Here is a 23,670-nt window from a genome sequence, read left to right as displayed (position 1 = left end):
GACCAGAATTTCGTCATTTCAGCTTTTCCCTTAATATGTGAAGCCATGGCCTCCCCCTGCAATGACCCAATGTTAAGAGGTCTCACTCACTTTTTATAACACAAGTTGTCAGACACACTTCTTGGCCCTGGTTTTTGCCCTTAATGGCCACAACGATATTAACTACACACAAACCTAGGGGTTCTGTTGGGGATCTCAGATGAGGACTACTGCCACGTCCTGGTTCTTCTGTCTTCGAGTGCAAGTGCTGAACCTTCTGCACACTGCCCACTGGGGTATATCCCAGATAAAAAGTTTGATGTGACAACATGTGTTCTGGCACAACATTGGCTCAAAGATCTCAGACCTTGTTCACCAATGTTCCACCTGTCAGGCCACAGGAACACTCTCCCTGGTCTGAAGCTGCAGAGCATATTCACTTAGATGTCACAGGGTCATTTAGGGCTCCATGAGGTTTGATATTACTGACTCCTTTTCTCACTTCATTTTTTGTTCTGCTTGTCCCAAGTCACTTCTGCCATCATCATCATCATCATCATCATCATCATCATCATCATCATGACCTCAGAAAAATCTTTGCCATGAACCGACCCCCACACTGATACCACGACTGCATTCACCTCAGATTTCGAACACTTCTGTGTCTGTATCAGAATTAAACACCTTAGTATCACGCTCTTTATCTGGCTTCCAACAGTCATGCAGAACGCTTCGTACAAACTTTCATGAGCTAGCTTCATAAGGAAATGATGTCCAACACTGCTAACTCATTCTGTAGGCCTCTGACAACAGGGCCAGCCTGAATAAAGGCTGCAGCCCAGCAGAGCAGCTTCATAGCTGTCCTTATTGCACCCTCTTGGACATGCTACGTCTGCCACCTGCGCATGTCATCTCTGATGCCTCTCCTTTCCAGGGAGCAGCCCTTTGTGAGTGTGTGAGTTCATGTGCTACCCTCTCTAGATGATCTCCGCCCACCTTAGGTTCTTGATGTATACCTTGGTACCTGTCCACAGCTATCTGCGGTGCCATCAAAATCAACTGTCTCCACCATTTTGTCCAGCAGCCACATTCTTCTCTGACCCTGGTGGATTCTAGATCTCATGGTGTCTCACAATGAGCATTGTTTTGCCTCAGCCCTCCATAGTTAATGCCCAAGGACACCAATCTGCCGGCCCTCCCAAAAGCAACCCCGCCCAACCGCATGCACCTGCCACTTCTCCTATGGAAACCTACAAGCTGTACCAACATTACTGCTAGCCACAGTGGTACCAGGTGCCACTTGTCACCAGGAGCACACACTGATGGGTCCACACTTACCAGAATGCCACATGTAAGCTGGTCCAGTGCTGGTCTGTGTCAGTTATTATTAATGGCAGCATCAGCGCAATGGAAATATGCACCAGTTGTCTCCTGGTTTGGTTCTTGCTATGGAATTAGTTTACAGGTGTTTACTCTTTGGATCATGTTAGTAACTGGACAGACTGGACTATGGTTGGACTGGTAATTTGTAAAGATTGCTTGCATTAATCTGGGGAGCATTCAGTAATATATCTCAATTTTTTGAATAAACTGGGGTTAGTCACAATTAGTTTTGATACAGATAGGTTCTATAACAATTCTCATTATATTTTCCACATCAGGGACAATGCTCCATTCTTTAGGTCACATATTTCCAAATCAATTACGTTTCTGCAAGTCATTTCAGTTAAAATTCTTTCATAACCACATGTTCCTCACGACTTTTTGCATTGAAAAGCAATAAGTAGAAGAGATAAATACTAGAAGTGCTCCATTTTAGAGTCATATTACTGACAGCTTCAGAGTTCCTAATATCTCAACTGATACTATCTGAACTTTCTGAATTGCTCTCCTCCTCTCTTTGGAGTTAAAAATGCATTCAAGTAAATGAGAATTCCATTACTAGTTTCTGAACTGTATGTGTTCAGTACTAAATCATTCAGTAATTATTGGATTCTGAGTTGATATCCAATAGCCAACACATAATGTTGAACAATATTTTCTCTGAATCTTTCCAGCTGTAAAAACAGTAAAGCAACATCATCACAATATTACATTTTAAACAATATTTAATAATAGTACTTTTTCTCATTTGTTATTTAATGCTAGCATTGGTGGTGTATTTGCCACCATTGTCTAAACTTTGTTTCTTACACCTGTATCACCTTACTTCTAAGCCAGTTTTCATTCAAATGCTGAATACACAGGGAATAGCCAGATGTACACCATATTGCATACAGTATCAGTTAACATCTCTTCAATAACAGATTAATTCCATAATAGCAACTACTGTTTAAAAATTACCATGATATCAGTTAGACAAGTGAATGTCCTATTAGCTCACCTTGAGCATTCCCTGCTGAACACCTTCTCCACCAACATCTCTCAACTGATGTATTCCAGGAACTGCCCCTATCTTATCCACTTCATCAAGAAACACAATGCCTATAATAAAGCAGAATATGAGTTATTTTACAATTAGGAAATTACACATCATCATCATCATCATCATCATCATCATCATCATGTGGCTTTGCTGGTCTCCCATCGGACACCACCCCAGGTGGCTTATAGGAGAATACTCACTAGATATGGTGGGTACCAGGGAAATAAAATACCCGGCAGTCCAAAACTAGTGGCTGCTACCTTGTAGTGCGATACTGGCTTATCAAAGGCTAAAGGAAGAAAACCTTGGGAATAAATTACCTGGTCCCCCAGGTTGGGGGTTGTGCAGTGGGCCAGCTCTTCACTCACATGAAAAAATTAAAATGTTAAAAAAACTAATAATATGCTTCTGAAAAACTGGACTCTTGGACAATGAACTGGCGAAGAAAAAAGGAAAACGACATTTGGATGCTGGAATGTGCAAGTTATCTTCGCAAAATGGCAGATTCAAAATGGATGTACTCTCTGACACCAAGACGAAAGGCAAAGGAAGTAAAGAACATTGTAATTATGTACATATTTGGAGTGGAGTGTCCAAAGCAGTAAGAGCCAAGCAGAAGTCACAATTATAATAAAGAGAACATGGAAAAAGACAATCTCAAATTGAGAATTTATTAATGAACATATTACTATGGTGGAAATGACCACCTGCCAGGGAAGTTGTAATTATTGGTGTATATGCACCCACGAATGACACACGATACCAGGAGAAAGATACTTTCTGGACAATCCTTACAGAGTCTATAGAAAAAGTCCCAAGGAGGAAGGAACTGATTATAATGGGGGATATGAGTGGAAGAGTAGGAATTAGAGAATTGCATACGATAGTGGGGAAACATGGAGAGACAATATAATGACAATGGAGAATGACTGACTGAAATTTGAGAACAGTTTGATCTGAAAATTAGCAACACATTTTTTAAACACAGATATTCATATACTTTGAAACAGAACACTAGAGTACTTCACATTCTATAATAGATTATATTATCATTAGGCACACACGTAATTTCAAGGAAGCAGATGTTAAATCTTCTAGAGGAGCCCAGAGTGAATCAGACCATTATGTAGTAAAAACAAAGAATTTTTGGCCAAGGGACAATGCAAAGAATGATACTAACAACACTAAAATGAGCTGTGCCAAGAAAGCTCAAAATCTACAATTCAATACTGACAGCCTACAAGATGAAAGTATACGACCATTCTTTGCTGCTAGAATGGAAAAGACATTTGAAGAATCATGTGAAGGACCACAGAGGAAATATACGAATACATAAAAACCAATGTCACAAATACAGCAACAGATATGCTGGGCATAAGGGGAAACAACCACACCTGTACAGCAGAATGGTGGTCAGAGGAAACAGAGGTGGTAATTAAAGAAAAGAGGAATGCATTTAACCAGTGGTTGAATGATAAATCATAAGCAACAAGAACAATCTAAGAGGAAAAGAAGAATGAAATGAAAACAAAAATGGCTCTGAGCACTATGGGACTTAACATCTGTGGTCATCAGTCCCCTAGAACTTAGAACTACTTAAACCTAACTAACCTAAGGACATCACGCACATCCATGCCCGAGGCAGGATTCAAACTTGCAACCGTAGCAGTCGCGCGGTTCTGGACTGAGCGCCTAGAACCGCTAGACCACCGCGGCCGGCAAAAATGAAAACAATAAGGATAGCAAAGAATGAAGCACGGGTAAGGACACGGGCCAACTTCAATAATAAACTAGGATTTGGGAGTGTGAATGAAGCGTAGTCAGTATAAAAAGGTCTCGACAAAAGCCAAAACTTATCTTCAACTGGTAACACAAAAGGAGTGAGAAGAATATTTCCAGAAATTATTAAATGAGGGTGGAGAATAATATCTGGAGGAAGGAACAGTGGAAGGAAAGGAACAGGAAGAGGAGATCCAAAGTGGGCGAGTAAGGTTCTAAGAGCAGGGAAGAAGGATAAATCACCTGGACCACACAGTATCAACCTGGAGTTCTTAAAATATCGTGGTGACAAAATTGTGAAACTAATAACACAGTTATTCAATAAAATGTTACATGGTGATTCAGTACCCAAGGAAATGAAGCTGGGATATATTAATACCATATTTAAGAAAAATAATCACAAAAGCTGCTCAAAAAAAATCAAGGTTTTTGTGTTATAAACAGTTTAATGAGAATTTTTGGGTAAATAATTTTAAAAAGCTGGAAATAAATTTTAAAACCCAGAAAGAGCAAGGTGGCTTCGCAGACAGTAGATCACACATAAGAGCATATTTCCACATTACAACAGATCTTAGAGAAACATAGGGAAAAAAAATAAAAAAAAACATAGGATTAACTTTCACAGACTTCGAAAAAACACGATACTGTCCCAAGAAAACTACTCTGGCAAGCTTTACATATATACATAACTGGTCTTTTAATAAAATAATACAAGAAATATATAAATATAATAGAGGGAAACATTCCACGTGGGAAAAATTACATACAAAAATAAAGATGAGGTGACTTACCGAACGAAAGCGCTGGCAGGTCGATAGACACACAAACAAACACAAACATACACACAAAATTCTAGCTTTCGCAACCAACGGTTGCCTCATCAGGAAAGAGGGAAGGAGAGGGAAAGATGAAAGGATGTGGGTTTTAAGGGAGAGGGTAAGGAGTCATTCCAATCCCGGGAGCGGAAAGACTTACCTTAGGGGGAAAAAAGGACAGGTATACACTCGCGCACACACACACATATCCATCCACACATACAGACACAGGCAGACATATTTAAAGTCTTACCAAACAAAAGCAGTCAATAGACACACAAACAAACACAAACATACACACAAAATTCAAGCTTTCGCAACCAACGGCTGCTTCATCAGGAAAGAGGGAAGGAGAGGGAAAGACGAAAGGATGTGGGTTTTAAGGGAGAGGGTAAGGAGTCATTTCAATTGAAATGAGATCCATCCTTCATGAAATCCTCCCAACTCCACCAAGAGTGTCTTTCCGCCATCCACCTAACCTTCGTAACCTCTTAGTTCATCCCTATGAAATCCCCAAACCACCTTCCCTACCCTCTGGCTCCTACCCTTGTAACCGCCCCCGGTGTAAAACCTGTCCCATGCATCCTCCCACCACCACCTACTCCAGTCCTGTAACCCGGAAGGTGTACAAGATCAAAGGCAGAGCCGCGTGTGAAAGCACCCACGTGATTTACCAACTGACCTGCCTACACTGTGAAGCTTTCTATGTGGGAATGACCAGCAACAAACTGTCCACTCGCATGAATGGACACAGGCAGACAGTGTTTGTTGGTAGTGAGGATCACCCTGTGGCTAAACATGCCTTGGTGCATGGCCAGCACATCTTGGCACAGTGTTACACTGTCCGGGTTATCTGGATACTTCCCACTAACACCAACCTGTCAGAATTGTGGAGATGGGAACTTGCCCTTCAGTATATCCTCTCCTCTCATCATCCGCCAGGCCTCAACTTCCGCTAATTTCAAGTTGCTGCCGCTCATACCTCACCTGTCTTTCAACAACATCTTTGCCTCTGTACTTCCGCCTCGACTGACATCTCTGCCTGAACTCTTTGCCTTTACAAATGTCTGCTTGTGTCTGTATATGTGCGGATGGATATGTGTGTGTGTGCGCGTGAGTGTATACCTGTCCTTTTTTCCTCACTAAGGTAAGTCTTTCCGCTCCTGGGATTGGAATGACTCATTACCCTCTCCCTTAAAACCCACCCATCCTACCCTCTCCCTTAAAACCCACATCCTTTCGTATTTCCCTCTCCTTCCCTCTTTCCTGATGAAGCAACCGTTGGTTGCGAAAGCTTGAATTTTGTGTGTATGTTTGTGTTAGTTTGTGTGTCTATCGACCTGCCAGCACTTTCATTTGGTAAGCCACATCATCTTTGTTTTTAGATTTGGAGAATCAACCATAAATCAAATTCATCTTTTCGTTACCTCACACAGCTCAAGTCTCGCACAGCTCAAGTCTCGCACTCACAACAAGCTACAAAGACAGCCTGTAAATCCCACTTACTATGGGATAACACACATTTCCAAATTTCAAAATAAACTATTTTTACTACTCCTGTCTGATTTGCAGATGGACAATACAGACATATCAGTGTGTGTAATGTCATACACAGCCTTGAGGGGACCTGTGGCATAAACAATGCATATATTCCTGGCCGGTCACGTGAGCCTGGTGGCTGGTTTTTCCTTTAGTTGCTATTATCTGACTCACGTCTACCTGTGAACTCTGCACTCTCATAACTGTTTACTGTGTACTTATTTTGCCACAAATATAAACTTATGGTTTCTGTCACTTCTTGCATATATGAAACTTTGATTATGAAATGCATGTTGTCCAACTAAGTCGTGTTTGGATTTCATTCTCTTACTCTAGAGCAAACTCTTAATAATTTCTATCTGTGGGTCTGATGAATATTTTGCCAATAAATATCACTGTTTGGCTCATGTACTAATTGACAAATTACATAGTTGTTACAGAGGATATTTATGTTCAAATAATGTTTTAACCTTCACTTCGAGTCACAACATTTACTGAACGTAAATAATTTTTCCAACAACGTAAACTATCAATTAGTATGTGAACTACACAGGAATAGTTTTTGGCAAAATACTCTTAGGAGTTACAAATAGAAACTATTACGAGTTCTTTCCCGAGTACAAGAATGAAGTCCAGGAATGACTTAAACAGACAACATGTTTTTAGTATTCTAAGTTTCATACAGGCACAAAGAGGTGGGAACTACTAGTTCACAATTTTCAGCAGTAAGCACACAGAAAACAGTCGTGGTGTTTAGGAGTCAACAGGTAGATATGAATCTGATAACAGCAACTGATGGAGAGATGGTCACGAGGCAGCCTTATATCTGGCCCACTATGTAAGCTCATGTGACCAGCCAAGTGTATATGCCATATTCCCAAAACAGGTGCCTTCACTGGATGTGTGGGATATTGTGCACATCACACTTATGTCTCATCTATCTGCAAATCGTGCAGGTTACTAAGCCACTACCTACATCATACAAGATACTGTGCAAAAATGAGAGTGCCACACATGTCAAAGGTGTGTTTACAAGCTGCTCAAAACGAGCACCAAAATTGTGGGCACCCTTTACACAAGAACCACTCTGCATGTCACTGACTATGAAAACAAATTTCATACTGTATTTAGTGTCTAAAATTTGATGAATAGCTTAAACCAATGTGTGGAAGAATATTCTAGATCAAATACTAGCAACTTCCTGATTGACATTATTCATACTAACAGTAGACAAGTTAAAAAAGTAGAACTGCATATATAATTTTTGATACATTACCCATTTGAGCATGTTCAATACTATAGTTGGCATCTTGTAAAAGTTTTGCAATAACACTCTCAATGTCTTCACCAACATATCCCGCTTGTGTTAGTGTAGTGCAGTCACATATAGCAAATGGCACATCAAGACACTGGGCAATTGTCTGAGCCAACAAAGTCTTTCCTACATGGAGAAACAACAATCCCACAGTTAATATTTCATCTCCATAATGTGTCATACAATGTAAAACTCCTCCCAGTCTCTCACAAAACTGGGTGCTGTCACACACACACACACACACACACACACACACACACACACACACACACAGAGAGAATCAGTTTTCACAGCAATCTACTTGAAAGATAGATTAAAATTCAAAATATAATTTCGAATAAGAATTATCCAAGTTTATCACATCAAATAAAATATCTGAAGCATTTAAACTATAGATTAAGACCAAGTAGGGTTTTCACATGTGCATCTTTACTTCAGACAATCTATGATACAACAAAATCAGATTTTATGCCATACTCAGAAGAGGAGAAGGTAATTGTAGTGGAGTCACGCCCTTCGGCTGTGGTCAAGCTCATAGACTGTACAGCAACCAACATATGCTCAGTTGGAAAGAAAACACCTGCCATAGTCTTGCTGCACAAACCATCTCAATAATCATCTAAAGGATTTGTAGAAATCATGTAAGACCATTGGCAGAAAATACTTTGAATTCCTCTACCCTTGAAAATGATTTCAATGCCATGACTATTACACCTCTCAGTGATGTATAATTACAATTAAATACAGAGATATTTTTTTAAAAAATCTTGTCGTTTCTTTTGTAATAATGTTCAGAAAAGTTTATCCACTAATGGTGTACATACTGCACAAGTATTATTACTCCTACCATCCAGTTCCATCTGAACTGCATGCAAGAGAAACAACCATTTTACATGACAGTAGTCAATCATTCTCCAACATCACTGCCATGTTCGTAACACAATATGTATGTGGATAGCAGTGATATATTATTCTGAACTCCACTTAGAAAACTGGGTCTTCAAATTTTATGTCCAGTTCTTCTCCTGATATGCAACGTATTTGTTTTAGCCGCTTGAAATGGGCTTCAATGAATGTGTGTAGGCTGCAAATACATGCAGTCATTTCTACACACTCCAATTGGGAATGCAACACAAGAGGAATTAACTGTCATATAAAGAAACAACTACCACTACTGTGGTTTGCAGAAATATGTATCAGTCAGACCATACACGTAGCTAAATGGTTAGTGTGGCTGCCTTCAAGAAGGATTCCCAGTACCTCCTCAGATATTTTTCTGAGGTAGGGAGGTCTGGTATGGGGTACACTTAGACTCTATGAGGCCAAATGAGCAGCAGCTTGAATAAAGAAGCAACGGCATCACCTGGATTCATCTACTGGCAATAGCGACTGGAGGGATTGGCGGCATGCTGATCACGTGTCCCACGATCGTAGATCTCTGCTCATACTGGCTTGCAGGCAGCAGTCTGCCAGTCAGAACAGGCCTACAGCCTAATGTGTAAGTGGTGTTTACTTTACTTTACATATCAGTCAGAACATTTGAAAAATCCAAAAAAACTCGAAAGGTTGGAAAAGATCAGTATCATGGTCTTTGAATATAGTGCTATGTTGAGATATAGGAGCACACTAATACTCATTGCGTTAAGACCTATTGTCTGATTACCAAACTAATAACACAAACCAAATGAACCTTATAGAAATATTAACACATTTTTGCATAACATGTCAGCAAATCAACCTGTTTTCTGAAATCTGACACATGGTTTAACATGAACAGAAATTAAATAATTCTGAGATCTCAACCTCATGTACCTAGCAGATCTGGTTTCATTAATTAATGATGTGTACAGAGCACTTACACTAGGTTTTAATTATCTGACATATTAATTTTCTAGTGTTCTACCATTTTTCCACTTGCCTGCCATTACCACCACCCCCACTGTCCACTCCTTATCCTCTAAAATGTTTCTTAAATTCTTATGTTCAATTTATGTGCAACCATGTCATTTCATGCAGTCCTTTTTTAGACAGAGCACAAAAAACAACTATTATGTAAAACCTGAATTCGAAATTACGTGAAGTGGCATGAAATCCAATAGCTTCAAATACTTCTGACGTCAATGAAGATACCATGCAAGGTTTTCAACAAAAATTGAACTATGTACTTTTTTAAAACACATAACAGGCTTCAAAATAAAGAGAACAGTGATTTTATGCCTGTTTAAGTTTGAAGTATGACTTCTCACAAAACAGGCAGAGAATGTGCTGCAGCCTCTCACGGTCAGTATGGAAGTGTACTTGCCTTTGCTGAAAACCTAATTTCAGTATGGTCCACAGCTCCAAAATTAATAGAGATTAACAGCTTAAGAGACTAAACCCGTGCATAAACTGAATATTTCAAGGTGATTTTGACTGGCATACTCTCCTTCCACATCAAATATGAAAAACACAAAACACTGACTCCAGCCTACCTGAAATGGAGGGGACTGGGATGCATTATTTTTAAAATTTAAATACTGAAGTGCTCTAACCTGATCCAGTAGGACCTAACAATAAGATATTGCTTTTCTCCAGACGTAATTCATGAGTGGTGCAATCTAGAATCTCACTTCCTACAGCCATTGAGGAGGGTCTTCGAGACACAGGGTCAGGAGACATTGGCTGCTGAAAGCCCACACCAAATGATGAGGTGTGTCCAATGCCAGAGATATGCATTAAATCTGAAAATAAAAATAAAAAATCAATATAATGATCAATTAGTCGCTAGCAGTGCTACAATACATATTTTTGTCAACAATGTTCCATATTTTTAATTTGAAGTAACAACACTGGGATCAAATGCAATCAGACTAAATCATTCACTTTTTCATAGACAATAATTTGTAAAAAGGTGGAAGTAGTGCTTAAAAACTATGTAAGATCAAGTTAACTGTTGCATTCCTGATGGCTGGCACCATCTGTACAATGTCCTTTCCCTTCAAGTCTAACACTTTCTCAAGTACCACCCATGAAAAATGAGCCAAGAAATGCATCTTCAAGCTAATGCATAAGCAAGGGATGAGACAGAATCAAACTTACTACACTCCATTCAAACACGGAAGATCCATGCCAGTTAAAATCGGCTTGGTAGGGCTGCTTCACAAATGTACGAGGTCTGTTCAAAAAATTCTGAAACATTCATATTTTTGCGCCAATAGTGTGTTGGTGGGAAATGCGGTTAGCATTCCTGCACGCGCCTGTGTTTAATGTGTAACTGACGGAAGTTTCATTGTTGTATATCTGTTAGTTATTATTCAATGCTATATTGAGTAGAACATTGAGTTCCTCAGTTTGCAGTTTCAAGATGGCAGAGTTAGAGGGGCAACACATCTGCATTAAATTTTGCGTGAAACTCCATAAAATCTTTACAGACACACACCAAATGATGCAGGAAGCCACGAGTGCTTCAGCCGTACTCAATGTTACAAAAGGTTCACACAGATTAAAAATGTCCAGATGGTACTGAAAGATGGTCCTCATTCAGGACACCCTTCAACATCTACCGATGACGCTCATGTCAGGAAACAAAATTGCGCATACCAATTGAAGACAGATTTACTGACTGACTGACAGACAGAGATTGCAGAAGAATGCAACATTTCAGCTGGATAATGCCGTGACATCCTGACACAGCATCTTCGAATGCACCATGTTGCCACAAAATTTTCTTATGGCTCATGAGTCAAGACATCATTCATCCCTGTTGGTGCGTGACTATTGCACAAAAAACTAAGTCACTGTGCTGTCTCATCCTCCATACCCTCCAGACCTGGCCCCTGCAAACTTCTTTTTATTCCAAAGGTTGAAATCCCCAATGAAAGGACGAAGATTTGCAATAACGGACGAGATAAAAGAAAATTCGCAGACAGCGCTCTGTGCGATCCAGCAAAAGATATAACAAGACAGCTTCCAGAAGAAACGGCATTGGGAGTGATGTACCAATTGTGAAAGAGTATTTCAAAGGAGACTATGCATAAGTAGTAAAAGGTAAGCGCAGAATAATTTTGTGGATGAAGTTCTGGAATTTTTTGAACAGATCTCGTACTATGACCTCAATGTTGCTGCATTTCCAGATCATTATGGTTTTATGGATTTTCAGTTAGTACTTCATGCTTGTATGCTGGCAACGTAACTTTCAGATGTCTGGGATCTTCTCTTGTTGTATGGAGTATAGTAATTAGTGGAGTGGACTGAAGAATTATAAATTTAACAATTCACTCTATGGACTATTCACAATTTATGTAACTTTACTGACTTCAGAGACCACTATTAGTGGCCTATCTGCTGGAAAAGTTAAAAACTTAGATAACAAGAACGTAAGTGTTAACCAGAATTTACATACCCAAGTCTTCATATTCTGAAAAATTATAGGAATGGATGAAAGGTATTCTGACAGTTTGCTCAAATATCTAGTGACTTTCAATTTCCTTTCCAACGTCTAATTCATGATTTTGCAACAATCCTGAAGACATTATCAAATTGTGTTATGAATTATTGTGCAGATTATTGCAGAGAACTGTCAAAGTTGCAATATTAATTTCCTTTATTGCTTCACGATTAGTTTCACTCCTGAGCTCATTTTCAATCCATCCACTAAGCTATGCAATAACATCCATTACAACAGCCACCTGACCATTCATTCCAGTTAGAAACATCTTGTAAATTAGTGCAGAGCTGAGCTTCATTCACCAAATGAATGGTGAATGAAGTTCAAACCTATGTTTGTAATGACTTCGTAACATCTGAAACGCAGTGTTAACAAATAACTGTCTGAATTGAAAATATTTGATATTTTTTTGCATTTCTAAAAAGCCACCATGGTACCGGTAGATAATACAAAAAATCACTGGACTCTAGTGTTTTGGCTGATGCCAAATCAATCAGGATAGTACATACTTTGCCAACTTTTGAAAAGGGCTATCTGTAAAACTCACGTGTGACAAAAAATCTAATGATTTTTGACTTGCCCTGGCTTGACGAAAATAATAATACTTCTGTGCTACAAAATACAATACTTCATGCTTTAAACAGGATACTTCAATGAAATCACATCTACTTACATCATAGGCCAATGACTCGTAGATGAACATAACAATCAAGAAGAAATCCATGTTAAACAGCAGCAGCTATGATGAATATTGGTTTGTAGCATACATAACAGAACTTTCTTGAGAAATTACGTAGATATGCGATACTTGAAAAAGGCCTTGCACAATAAAACTTGTTTAACATAATGCAGGCTAGAAATAATATAATAAACACTGCAAATCACATGCTAGTTCAACTTTCAAGTCGTAGTTGCAGCCTTTTTAGCTTCCTGCAAAAAATCTTGAGAAAATGTTTTGCCATAACAGGGACCAGAACTCCTTGTCTTCAAAATAGAAATTGAGTCCAGAGATTCATTGGACATGAACAATCTGATCTCTGCTCTATTTTTCTTCACAAGGCTGAAAACATGTTCACTTTCTGCATTACTATGGGGTATGATGCAAATAGAGAGCATTGCTCTAAAAATTCAGTTATATTTACGGAGCCCATCAGCTCCACGAATTCTTGATATTTATGACCAAACTGGAATCATTTGCAGCATCTTCATTTGAAGCCAAAGTGTCATCTACCTGAAGAGTTGTGAACTGCCTCTGAATCTCATTCACCATCTCATCTGTAGTTTCATTCACCTCCTTGATAACACAAGGGGAAACTTTTCCAAGAAAAAATGAGTGGAAGAAAACTGTGGATCTTCCATTTTGTATAACCTGAGATCATTCACTATGTTCAAAGTCTGAATGAAAATAACTAGCTCATCATCACTTCTTTGATTTTGAATCAAGTTGTAAACAACTTCAAGCAATGAGGAGCTTTTGACAATTTTGTGCTTAACAGACTTGCTGAACAGCTGCTTTAGCGAGTCCATTACCAGCTCTAATAAAAAGTGAACTTATCAGGAAGAAGTCTGAAGGACAATATTCAATTTGTCAAATACAGAAATAGTCACATGAAGGAAAGTGCAAAAGGCCTTGTTCAAGTTTGAGGACAGGAACATAAGCAATTTTTCCTCATATGTCGTACAAGAAGTCTTACTTTTTAGGATGGGTTTGTCATGTTTGGAAGAATATACTATTCTTTTAGGGGCACGTGCAGTAGCAGAATCAAGAATTCTCTCCTTCTGATACTCTTTGGATCCACTTTGTTCAATTCTAGGTACTCTGAAAGATGTCAAGCTAGCGGAAATGTTTTGGACACACAATATTAATTCCTCCTTGAAGAAAGAAAAGAAGTGGATCCCACAGGTCCAGTAGTCTATCCAAACACCCGCCTAAAAAGATAACCACTTAGTACATACATGCTTCAGAACTTTCTTTGCACCTTTATGGTGCAAGTTCTGTAATTTCTGAAGGTGTTCTCTTCTTTTCACACTCCTCTCTAAGAAATAAAATATATCAACATGGGTCTCATCCACTTTAAGTGGTAACCTTCCAGCAACTTTTTCAGCTGCTAGATTAATGAAGTGGCAAATGCAGTCTATGATGGCAATACCTGGTTGAACTACTTTCAGAACTGCTGAAAACCCACTTTTGCATCTTATCACAACAGGAGCATTGTCGGAGCAGAAAGCCACACAGTATTCAATTTGTATGTTATGAGAATTCAGATGCAATAACATCAGGTTACCTATGTTTCATCCTGTTGAGCCCCCATCTAACGTTGTTGTGGATAGCACAGTGTTCGCTACTTTTTCCCATGGAATAATACAACAACAGGATACAACTTGGCATTTTTACTGTTCCTTCCATCCATTGCCAAAGAAAATGGTCTGACCTGAAGACTCTTAACAACTTCAGATGATATATTTTTTGCCATTTTTGTGTGACCGCAATTATATTTCTTTGCAACCTCTGATGTGGGGAACATCATCTTAAATAAATCACCAGCATGATCAGCCACATTTAAGGGCACATTGTTCTCCACCAAAAAGAAGTAAACAGCCACTCGGCCCTAATCACATCACTGTCAATGTTTCCAGACTTGGCTAAAAAGGTGTTGATTTTCCTGTTATTTTCCTTCCATTTGGTGCAATATTAATATCACATCCAGATACCGCGAAAGAGGCAACTTTTTCTCCCTTTCTTGATTTTAGTATGCATGGAAAATCAACAGAATGTGATTCTTTAAATGTTTGGAGGTACCGTTTCTTTTTGGATCTATTAATGAATCCTACGATACGAATAAAGCGATGAAAATGTCCAAGAACAAATGTCTCAATATGTACTGAAATATCGAAAGGAATCTGGATCACTGAATGTCACATAAAAATATAACAAACACTCAAGGCAGTCAGACACTTCACTGAAACATGTCAAAGCACACAAAGTCTTAAACCATTAAATGAACATGACACGAACCTCATAACAAAGAATATGCACACAGTAAAAAGCGTCAGACCAAAAATGCCAAGTTGTATCCTGTTGTTGTATTATTCCATGGGAAAAAGTAGTGAACACTGTGCTATCCATACGCGCGCACACGCACACGCACACGCACACGCACACACACACACACACACACACACACGTGGAACAAATGTAATTAGTTCACACTTGGTCACAAAATAAGGGTTAAATCACAACAAGCGAACGCAGCAGAACAAAGAACTTGCAGAGCAGTGCCTGTCGACATGTAAGATTTACACAGAAGAACTGTTATCCCAGCTTTAAATCCAACTTCAATGATCACACAAACATCACATGGTTAAAATACCAATCATATCAAAGAATGAGTCATTGACTATCACAGGTTTGCCTTTGACCCACGTAAACAATCAAAATTGTATGGAAGTGGGGTGACTATCGAATGTTAATGTTTCAAATTTTTGTGCACGAAGTTGTGAAATGTCACTGTCCATCGATAAAACCATAAAATGCCGCAACTTTCATTAATTATATGATGGATGCACCATAATAGTTGAGTACTGGCTACGATTCCTAATTTGTTGAACTACAGATGCAACTAGTTATGTTTAACTATGTTTTCCCTTCCTTTCAATCTCAAATATCTTATATAAACCATAAAAATGCCTATTATTGTCCTCCACCTCCACCTCTTCCTCCCTCTTCACCCCACCTCCGTGAAGCCTCATTATTCATTTATTTTATTTTCAATAAACTGGGTTTCACACCACACACACACACACACACACACACACACACACACACACACACCTGAAAACTAACAGATATATTTATTTACACACAACACCAATACTTGTTTAATTCCTGTAAATTTATATCATCCCTTCTGTATTAGGTGCATTCTAAGAAAAGTGTTATTTAAATTATTTTGCTAATTATAAAGAAATCTGACAGCCTATTTTTTGTTTCATTACCATTTCTCTTGCAAGACACCATTACAGATTTCTGTAGTTTTAAGAACATTGCCTCATTACATACCTCTGTGTGTGAACGACTGCTGTGGCACTTGCTGCTGTTGTTGCTGCTGCTGTTGCTGATTTTGTTGCACCTGCTGAGTCAGAGGTATGTTGTTGTAAATCCTCTTGTAGTGGTTATACACAGCCACAGAGAGAACTTTCTTTGCATCCTCTTGGCCTACCACATGCTTGTTGAGATAGTCATAGATCTAAAAACAATTAGTAAAGTTACATGCATGTTACATAGGCATAGGATTTTCTAGAAATCTAAATCAATATAACAGAAACTGACCAATGTATGTGTGTGAAGCTGTTTTGTAAAGAACACCACATCAAGGCACATAAATATTTATCTCTGCTTAAAAAGAAATGCATGATGGAGCTAGGAAGATCACAACAGAGTCAATACTGTTCCAGCTTATACCTTCTTTGGTGTGGGAGGCGGTCTCCTGAAAAATCCGTTTTTATATTCTTCACGATTTTCCTTCAGAGTTTTCTTTGATTCTACTTCTGACAAAATAACAAAGAAGTGATGACATTTTTCACATTTCACGAATCTTGTTGAGGCTGTTGGGAACACAAACAAAACTCTTTCATTATCTGGCTCTTTTATTCATCTACAGTGTTGTAAATATGCATGTTTAACTACTGAAAATCTAAACAATGAAAAATAAAACTATAATATTAAATTGATGTCCTAATTAATTCCATATCTGGGCTAAATAATGAAGACGAGTAGCAAGATGTTAAGAGATACTTCCCAGGAAAAAGAAAAAAAAAAAGAATTAAAAGTTTTTTTTTTCTTTTTTGCTCCCCTTTAACATGAAGAAACAGTTTAAATGAAAAATATCTTAATAACCTATTTTGTAACTGGAATATGTTTGTTTCAATATTACAAGCAACCACGATGATTGCGTTTTTCACTTACAATTCATGATTTGAAGAATTGAATCAGTTCATGTTGCTATAAGATTTGTAATGTACTGTCTGCAGTTTAGAAGAATGCACCAAGACAGGAATGTGGCAGTGGCTGTTGGTGTACCCTGTGAGATGCTCTAGAAAGAACAGTACATCCCATACTAAAAACCTTTTCATTCATGCAATTGAGTCAACTTTAAAGCTCTGATGGACATGAAGAGGTTTGAGCTGTATAACATTGTTACATTTGATCCTGGATTTTCCATTGTTTGAGCCGTATAAATATATTAAGTCGTCTCATCTCTTCAGTGCACTGATACTTCTGAAATAAAAGTGGTCAAATTCTGTCGATAGTTTATTAACACCAGTACTGTGGATGCAATCTGTTTATTCAACATGATGTACGTTTTTCTTTGTTCAGTTAAAATATTGCCAATGGCAGGTTTTTCTCATCTGTTTCTGCTCGCTATGTTAATCTGATGTGCTCTCCTAAGCTCATGTGCAATGTGCATTAATATAGTTTGCGTACAGTATAATTAACTTTTATTCTATTACTACGCAGATGGAAACAATACATAAAAGTAAAGAAAGACAACCACTCACCTACCATTTATTTGTGTGTGCCACAGAGACACACATAATGACACAAAAACTTACACAAGAAAAGGGCAGTAGCTCAAAAGCTTCTTTAATTGAACACACTCTAACAGATAGAAATGCACTCACCACTGGTTTTTCACGTCTATATGGCACATCAGTAAACTATAGGTGAGTGGTTGCTGGTTTCTTTTTCTCTCTATTCTAATTTCTGTTCTGTTCTTTGCTTTGCTTGAAATTGTGTTCCAAAAGAAGCCACATTTCCAATGCTGCATCATCAATGAAATGCTAAAAAGACATGGGCAAGATCCCATTCAACTATCTCCACATATTTGTCATTCTAATGCTACTGATGGTGTATGGGCACAAATAAAACAATACAATGCTGTAAAACAATGAAACATGATTGTGTAGAAAAATTATTTCTTCATGTTTTTGTGCTAGGAGTGCAAAAGAACAATATTTGAAATCAGATGCTGGCAGCAATGTCACTGAAGTTATTCATTACAATTACCACAACAAAGTCAAGAATTTGACTCATCATCATCATATTGTGCGTGTCTTTGTCACTCTGGTAACAGTTAATATGCTGATAGATTTTTTAGTCACCCACTGACACACCCAAATACCCAAACAAAAATGAAAATTCTTAACAACGAAAACAAAAACCAAGTTTTCTACAGTACAACAAAAACAGTTTTCAGTGTGAACTTTAAAAAGTGAGTAATATACTAAAGTATACTTGTATACTTCACCTGATGGTGATTTCTTTCAGATCTTTTCAAGTCTGTTTATATACATAAGCAGGGAGGGAGAGAGGAGGGGGGGGGAGGGAGGGAGGGAGAGAGAGAGAGAGGAGGGGAGGGAGGGAGGGAGAGAGAGAGAGAGAGAGAGAGGAGGGGAGGGGGGAAGGAATCAATTCAGGACATGCATTTGGAAATAGTGTGTGTTTGGGACTGGTGCAAATTAGGTAGTAAGGAGAGGGGTGGGGGCTTACAGGTAAGAACTGTCAGAAAGTGATTACATATATGTATGTATACCAGCTAACAAGGAGAGGTCCTCCAGCTGTGCTACTGACTTTATGAAACCATCTGCAACTATTCACACCAGTGGGCCTCATTTGCAAGTAATCACCGCAAAAAATTCAGAATTTCACATGATGCTCTACAGCTTTAAGGAAGAAATGTCATACACTCTGATTGCACAGGGTGATGGTTACAATACAGGTAACATATGCACAAGGTTTTGAGTTCGAATCTCATGAAGTGCTTTGAAATTTTCTTATTTTTAAATCTTTATCAAGATGACAGATCATTAGTTTTATTTAATTAATTAGTTTTAATGCATTTTTTTATTTCTATTCCTTTGTTACACATTTTTATCACCATATTAACTTTCTCAGCTGCTCTCATTTTTTTCTTATTGTAGCTCTTTTTCCACTTGTAATCTTTGTGCATGTGATTTTAATCATTTCTATGTATTAACATTGATTTATTCATTATTTCTATTCCTAGTCTTTTTAATTTCATTTTACTTACAATTCCTTTTTTCATTCAAATCTTCAACTGCATTATTTTGCCCATAGTGAAATAAGAACTTACGTTTGTTTGTACAACAGTTACGACCCAAGAAAAATTACATCTTCTACTGAAAATTACATTTCTAACCCTATTCCACAATCAATATAAATTGAGTATTTCAGCTTTCATTTTCTAACTGACAGATCAGTATTTTCAAATGTTTAAATATTATGATAGGTAAATAAAAATAATTAAAATCAAATGCACAAAGATTGCAACTGGAAAAAGAATAATGAAAAAAGGGGAGCAATTGAGAAAGGTAATATTGTGATTAAAATGCTATGACAAAGGAAAAGAAATTAAAAATTACAATTAACCCAATTAATTGCATAAAATATGGATCAAAGCCATTCTGATAAAGGTTTGAAAATAAAAAATTTGTAGCACTTCAATTCGAACCCACACCCTCCAGCATCTGAGGCCCATACTATAACCATTACGCTATGCAACCAATATGTATTATGTCTCTTATTCAGAACTTTAGAGCAACATGCAAAATTCCAATTTTTTTTCATCAATTACTTGCAAACGAGGGCCCACTACAGTTAACAATTGCAGGGTGTGATACCTGGGACCTTAACCTACATCACCTTATATATATGGTTTCAAAAAGGCGATCCCACCGCTGGGTACCTATCCTTTTAGGTGCATTCTTGGCTTAAAGTCTAGTTTTTTTTAATAATGTCATGTGTATTCTTGTTAAATCAATAATTTTTGTAAGTGAGAGTTCTCTTGTAATGCTTAGTGGTGATGATGCTGTTTATTTATAATACTTTCAAACTACTTTCTGTATGGGGGCACGGTAACTATGATGCAAAAGTATTCTGTGAATGGTGAGTGCCTGGTGTCATATTAATATGTCCTTTTGAAATTTTCGTACATAATTTCAAATGTTCCACTACTTTTTCTCTACATACAGGACACAATACATAAAGTCTGAAAGCATGCCTGAAAATAAATTCGTATAACATGTGTTACTAAGTGAGATTAAAGATCAAATTTTATTAGATAATTTTTTCAAACAACCTCCAGCTATTTTCTTTCTAGTGGCAAAACAGCTTTTCTGATGCACATTTATACACTGAGAAATGAAAGGCACAAAGAATGCTTACAGACAAAAGTCTCGACATGTGTGCAAGGATCTCCACACTTGGGGCAAGTGAGCTGCCCACCATCCTTTCCCTTTCCAGAACCTTGTCCAGTAGTTGAAGGTGGTGGCTGTGGCGGTGATTGTTTGGTGGGGCCACTCCCAGCACCAGGTCCTATAGTTGTATCACCACTACCAGGTCCAGAGGAGGATGACGGTGACTGAGGGGATGTCATCAGATTGCGGCTCAGTACTGGATGAGGCAAGGCTGCTGCTGATGAACAAAGCCATCGTTGGAGGCGACACTGGGTAGACCCTGAAAACAAAGAAAAATTTGTTAAGGTTCTAGCTTATATATTACACATTCCATCATCTTAGAAACACATACATTCTATGGAATATCCTAACTTTAAGTCCCACACCAAATTTAAATACAATGCCTAGTTTATGATTGCCACGCATTCCCTGAGCTCAATTGGTAATATACCTTCATCAATCAGTCCCAACCCAAAAACAACTGAGGGAGCATCGATCATTAGCTTTTCTCTATGCATTTCACACTTTCTCAACTTCCTCCCAATCTCCTGGGTACAAAGTCAATACATCATGAATAGTACTTGACCTGAGTCCCATGGTTGTCATGTTCTGAAGGAAGACCACCAATAACCATTCCCTTCTCTCTCTCATTCAGCACAGAAACGCTCTCCTACTATCATACTTGTCTGTGAAAAGTATGTGGCATCAGCTCTGACACTTCAACAAGCAAAACTATTTGATGAATTGTATCCTTAACTTCTATCTAAAATACACAATGACAAATATGCTAGTCCTCTCATTGTGGCAGGCTTCAAGGTGCTGACTGGATATATGTCACTTTGGTAGTATTGTGCCACAACCAATATACTTGGCATGGCTGAATAGAAAAAGATTCCATCACAGTTGATGCAACAGTCTCACAAAAGCAGGTCAACCAGGTGGGTCAGGTGATTACATTAGCCAGCAACCTGCTAATACATCAAGTACTGTCATCATGGCATTGGGTAGCTACAACATAGCCTGGCCCAGCAAGGAGACCAGGGTCGTAATATCATTGATGCAGCATACAAGCTGACCCACTGTGGCATATGTGACTTGAATGCAACATATTCAAAATATGGCTCTGTTGTGTCTTACGTAACAGAAATCCATGCCTAGACAAAACATGGACAGGCCAAGCCCATATAAATACTACTAATTTCGAGACAGAAGTATAAAGTCCGACAGCCTCCAGCTTTGGAGGAGATCCAGGTGGGTCTGCTGCTGCTGGCGGCTGATGCCTTGCTGTTCACGCAGTGTCCAATGCTCTTGACTTAGCACTCTCCAACTGGTGTGCCTACTGAAGGTATATTTCATCCACTGCTGGCCTGCAGCCCTGGTCATCAATAGTTGGAGCCTGGGGCTACGCAGCTGCTTAGCTGCCACCACTTGTGTAGGCACACTCTTGGCTGTCCACCTCTGCTTGCAGGGGCAGACACTGTTGCTGAGAGCCACTACCATCTCGCTGGATTCACTGCATTATTTGACATGACCCAGGGCACTCTGGCCCAAACTGTAGGTCTTTCTCTAGGTTGTGTGGCTGCCAATGTTAACTGCCGCCTGCTGCTGGAGTCCAAGGAAGAGGTATTCTCACAGGGTCTTCACATCAAACCAATAAGTACTTGCCAATATTTTTATTCTGACAGTTGTCATCCCTTCCGTGTCAGAGACATCCTTCCCTATAGCCTCGGTTTCAATGGTTAACTTGTCTACTCTAACACAATATCCCTTGACACATGTTTTAGTAACTACTTCCAGGATTTCCTCTCTAGCAAATCACCAAATCTTGAATATCACAACAGAGTACTTGCCAGAGCTGCATATTTTTCAAGTAAAACCCTGACGGGAGATTCTCTCTGCCCGACATGCTCAAGCCCACGATCTACTGTCGCCTTTCATTGCCCTCCCAACTGGCACAAGCCCTTGTTTATCTGTATGGCACACACAAAGTACTATTTCTAGGCAAATGTCCCTACACTTGCTGCCATGGTAAAAATTGTACCAGGCAGCAACTTCTACCATCTACAATAACTTCATCGCAGTCAAAATGAGTAACAAGATTGCAGGCAGAATAAAAACTATTCTAGTCTACCGCCTTATGTTTAGTGCACAGCTTTTTATAAGGGGATGATTACCACCAAATTGGTAATATATTGTATGGATACATAGAACTGTCAACTTTGAGGATGTCCAATACCCAGTTGCAGAGTGTGCTATTAGTATGACTCGAGACCTGAGTGCCTATTATAGGACATGCACCATTAATTTTTTATTATTATTAATTTTATGCGACTTGTACCTCTCCCATCACCCCCTTGCCCATTCCAAATGTCACCATCCTTTTCCTTCAAGATATGATCTCTGGCTCTCAAAGTTAGAAATGCTATGATCTATTTTAGGTATTTCTATTGGCAATATTGGGTGCTGATCCTCCTCCTGTTAAGTAGGCCTACTGATGAACTCATTTTAATAAATTTATGAGTCCAATAGGCACACTTTTCATGTTTTTTATCAACACAAGGCAAATTTGTTTTGCTATACACCCTCAAGGAAGTATTTTATATCATTGCCTGTTAATTTCCTTGCATTACATTAGCAACTGCAGCTTGGTCATCTATATTAATATAACTTTAATGTAAACACTGAATGAAATTCACAAGAAGTCATATTGCAGCTGATGTGGACGCATGAAGAACTGGCAGATATTTGACAAAAGACAATACCACTTTTGCAAACTTACTTCCTTGCTTGGGGCAGCTTTCTAACACAATGAGACATTATCTAATGACTGACTCTCACCATTGATTTAGGTTTCACAATTTAGAGATGCTCTTCCTCTTATTACCTATTTCATTCAAATATTTTCCCACTTTTCTGCACCCAGTACCCATCACTACTCGCTGAAGTGCTACTGCAATACAGTTGGAGAGCCTCTGTAATGCTGTTCAAGTCTAAGGGGAATACTGAGTGGACTGAGGCATAAATCAGTATTTAGACTGAGGAGGGAAGCATGTTAGGGTAGTCTGTGCAGCTGTGCAAAGCCACTGTGCCAGGGTGCCACAGTGGTTAGTGCATCTGCTTAGTGAGTAGGAGACCT

At 38.6% G+C, this 23,670-nt stretch overlaps 1 protein-coding gene across 1 annotated transcript in view; it reads right to left on the bottom strand.

The window, feature by feature from the left end:
- Positions 1 to 23,670, bottom strand: part of LOC126413123 (ATP-dependent Clp protease ATP-binding subunit clpX-like, mitochondrial) — a 70,708-nt gene that overhangs the window by 14,494 nt on the left and 32,544 nt on the right. Inside the window, exons 3-8 of the mRNA XM_050083015.1 lie at positions 20,524 to 20,814; positions 16,741 to 16,883; positions 16,339 to 16,525; positions 10,384 to 10,572; positions 7,814 to 7,978; positions 2,363 to 2,463 (exon numbers count right to left, since the gene is read on the bottom strand). Coding sequence (XP_049938972.1) covers positions 2,363 to 2,463; positions 7,814 to 7,978; positions 10,384 to 10,572; positions 16,339 to 16,525; positions 16,741 to 16,883; positions 20,524 to 20,814 — 1,076 coding nt within the window. The remainder of the gene's footprint in view (positions 1 to 2,362; positions 2,464 to 7,813; positions 7,979 to 10,383; positions 10,573 to 16,338; positions 16,526 to 16,740; positions 16,884 to 20,523; positions 20,815 to 23,670) is intronic.

This window comes from Schistocerca serialis, chromosome 7 (assembly GCF_023864345.2).
Source record: "Schistocerca serialis cubense isolate TAMUIC-IGC-003099 chromosome 7, iqSchSeri2.2, whole genome shotgun sequence".
In the NCBI taxonomy this organism is placed as follows: Eukaryota; Metazoa; Arthropoda; class Insecta; order Orthoptera; family Acrididae; genus Schistocerca; species Schistocerca serialis.
This window is presented reverse-complemented; position numbering and strand designations above follow the sequence as displayed.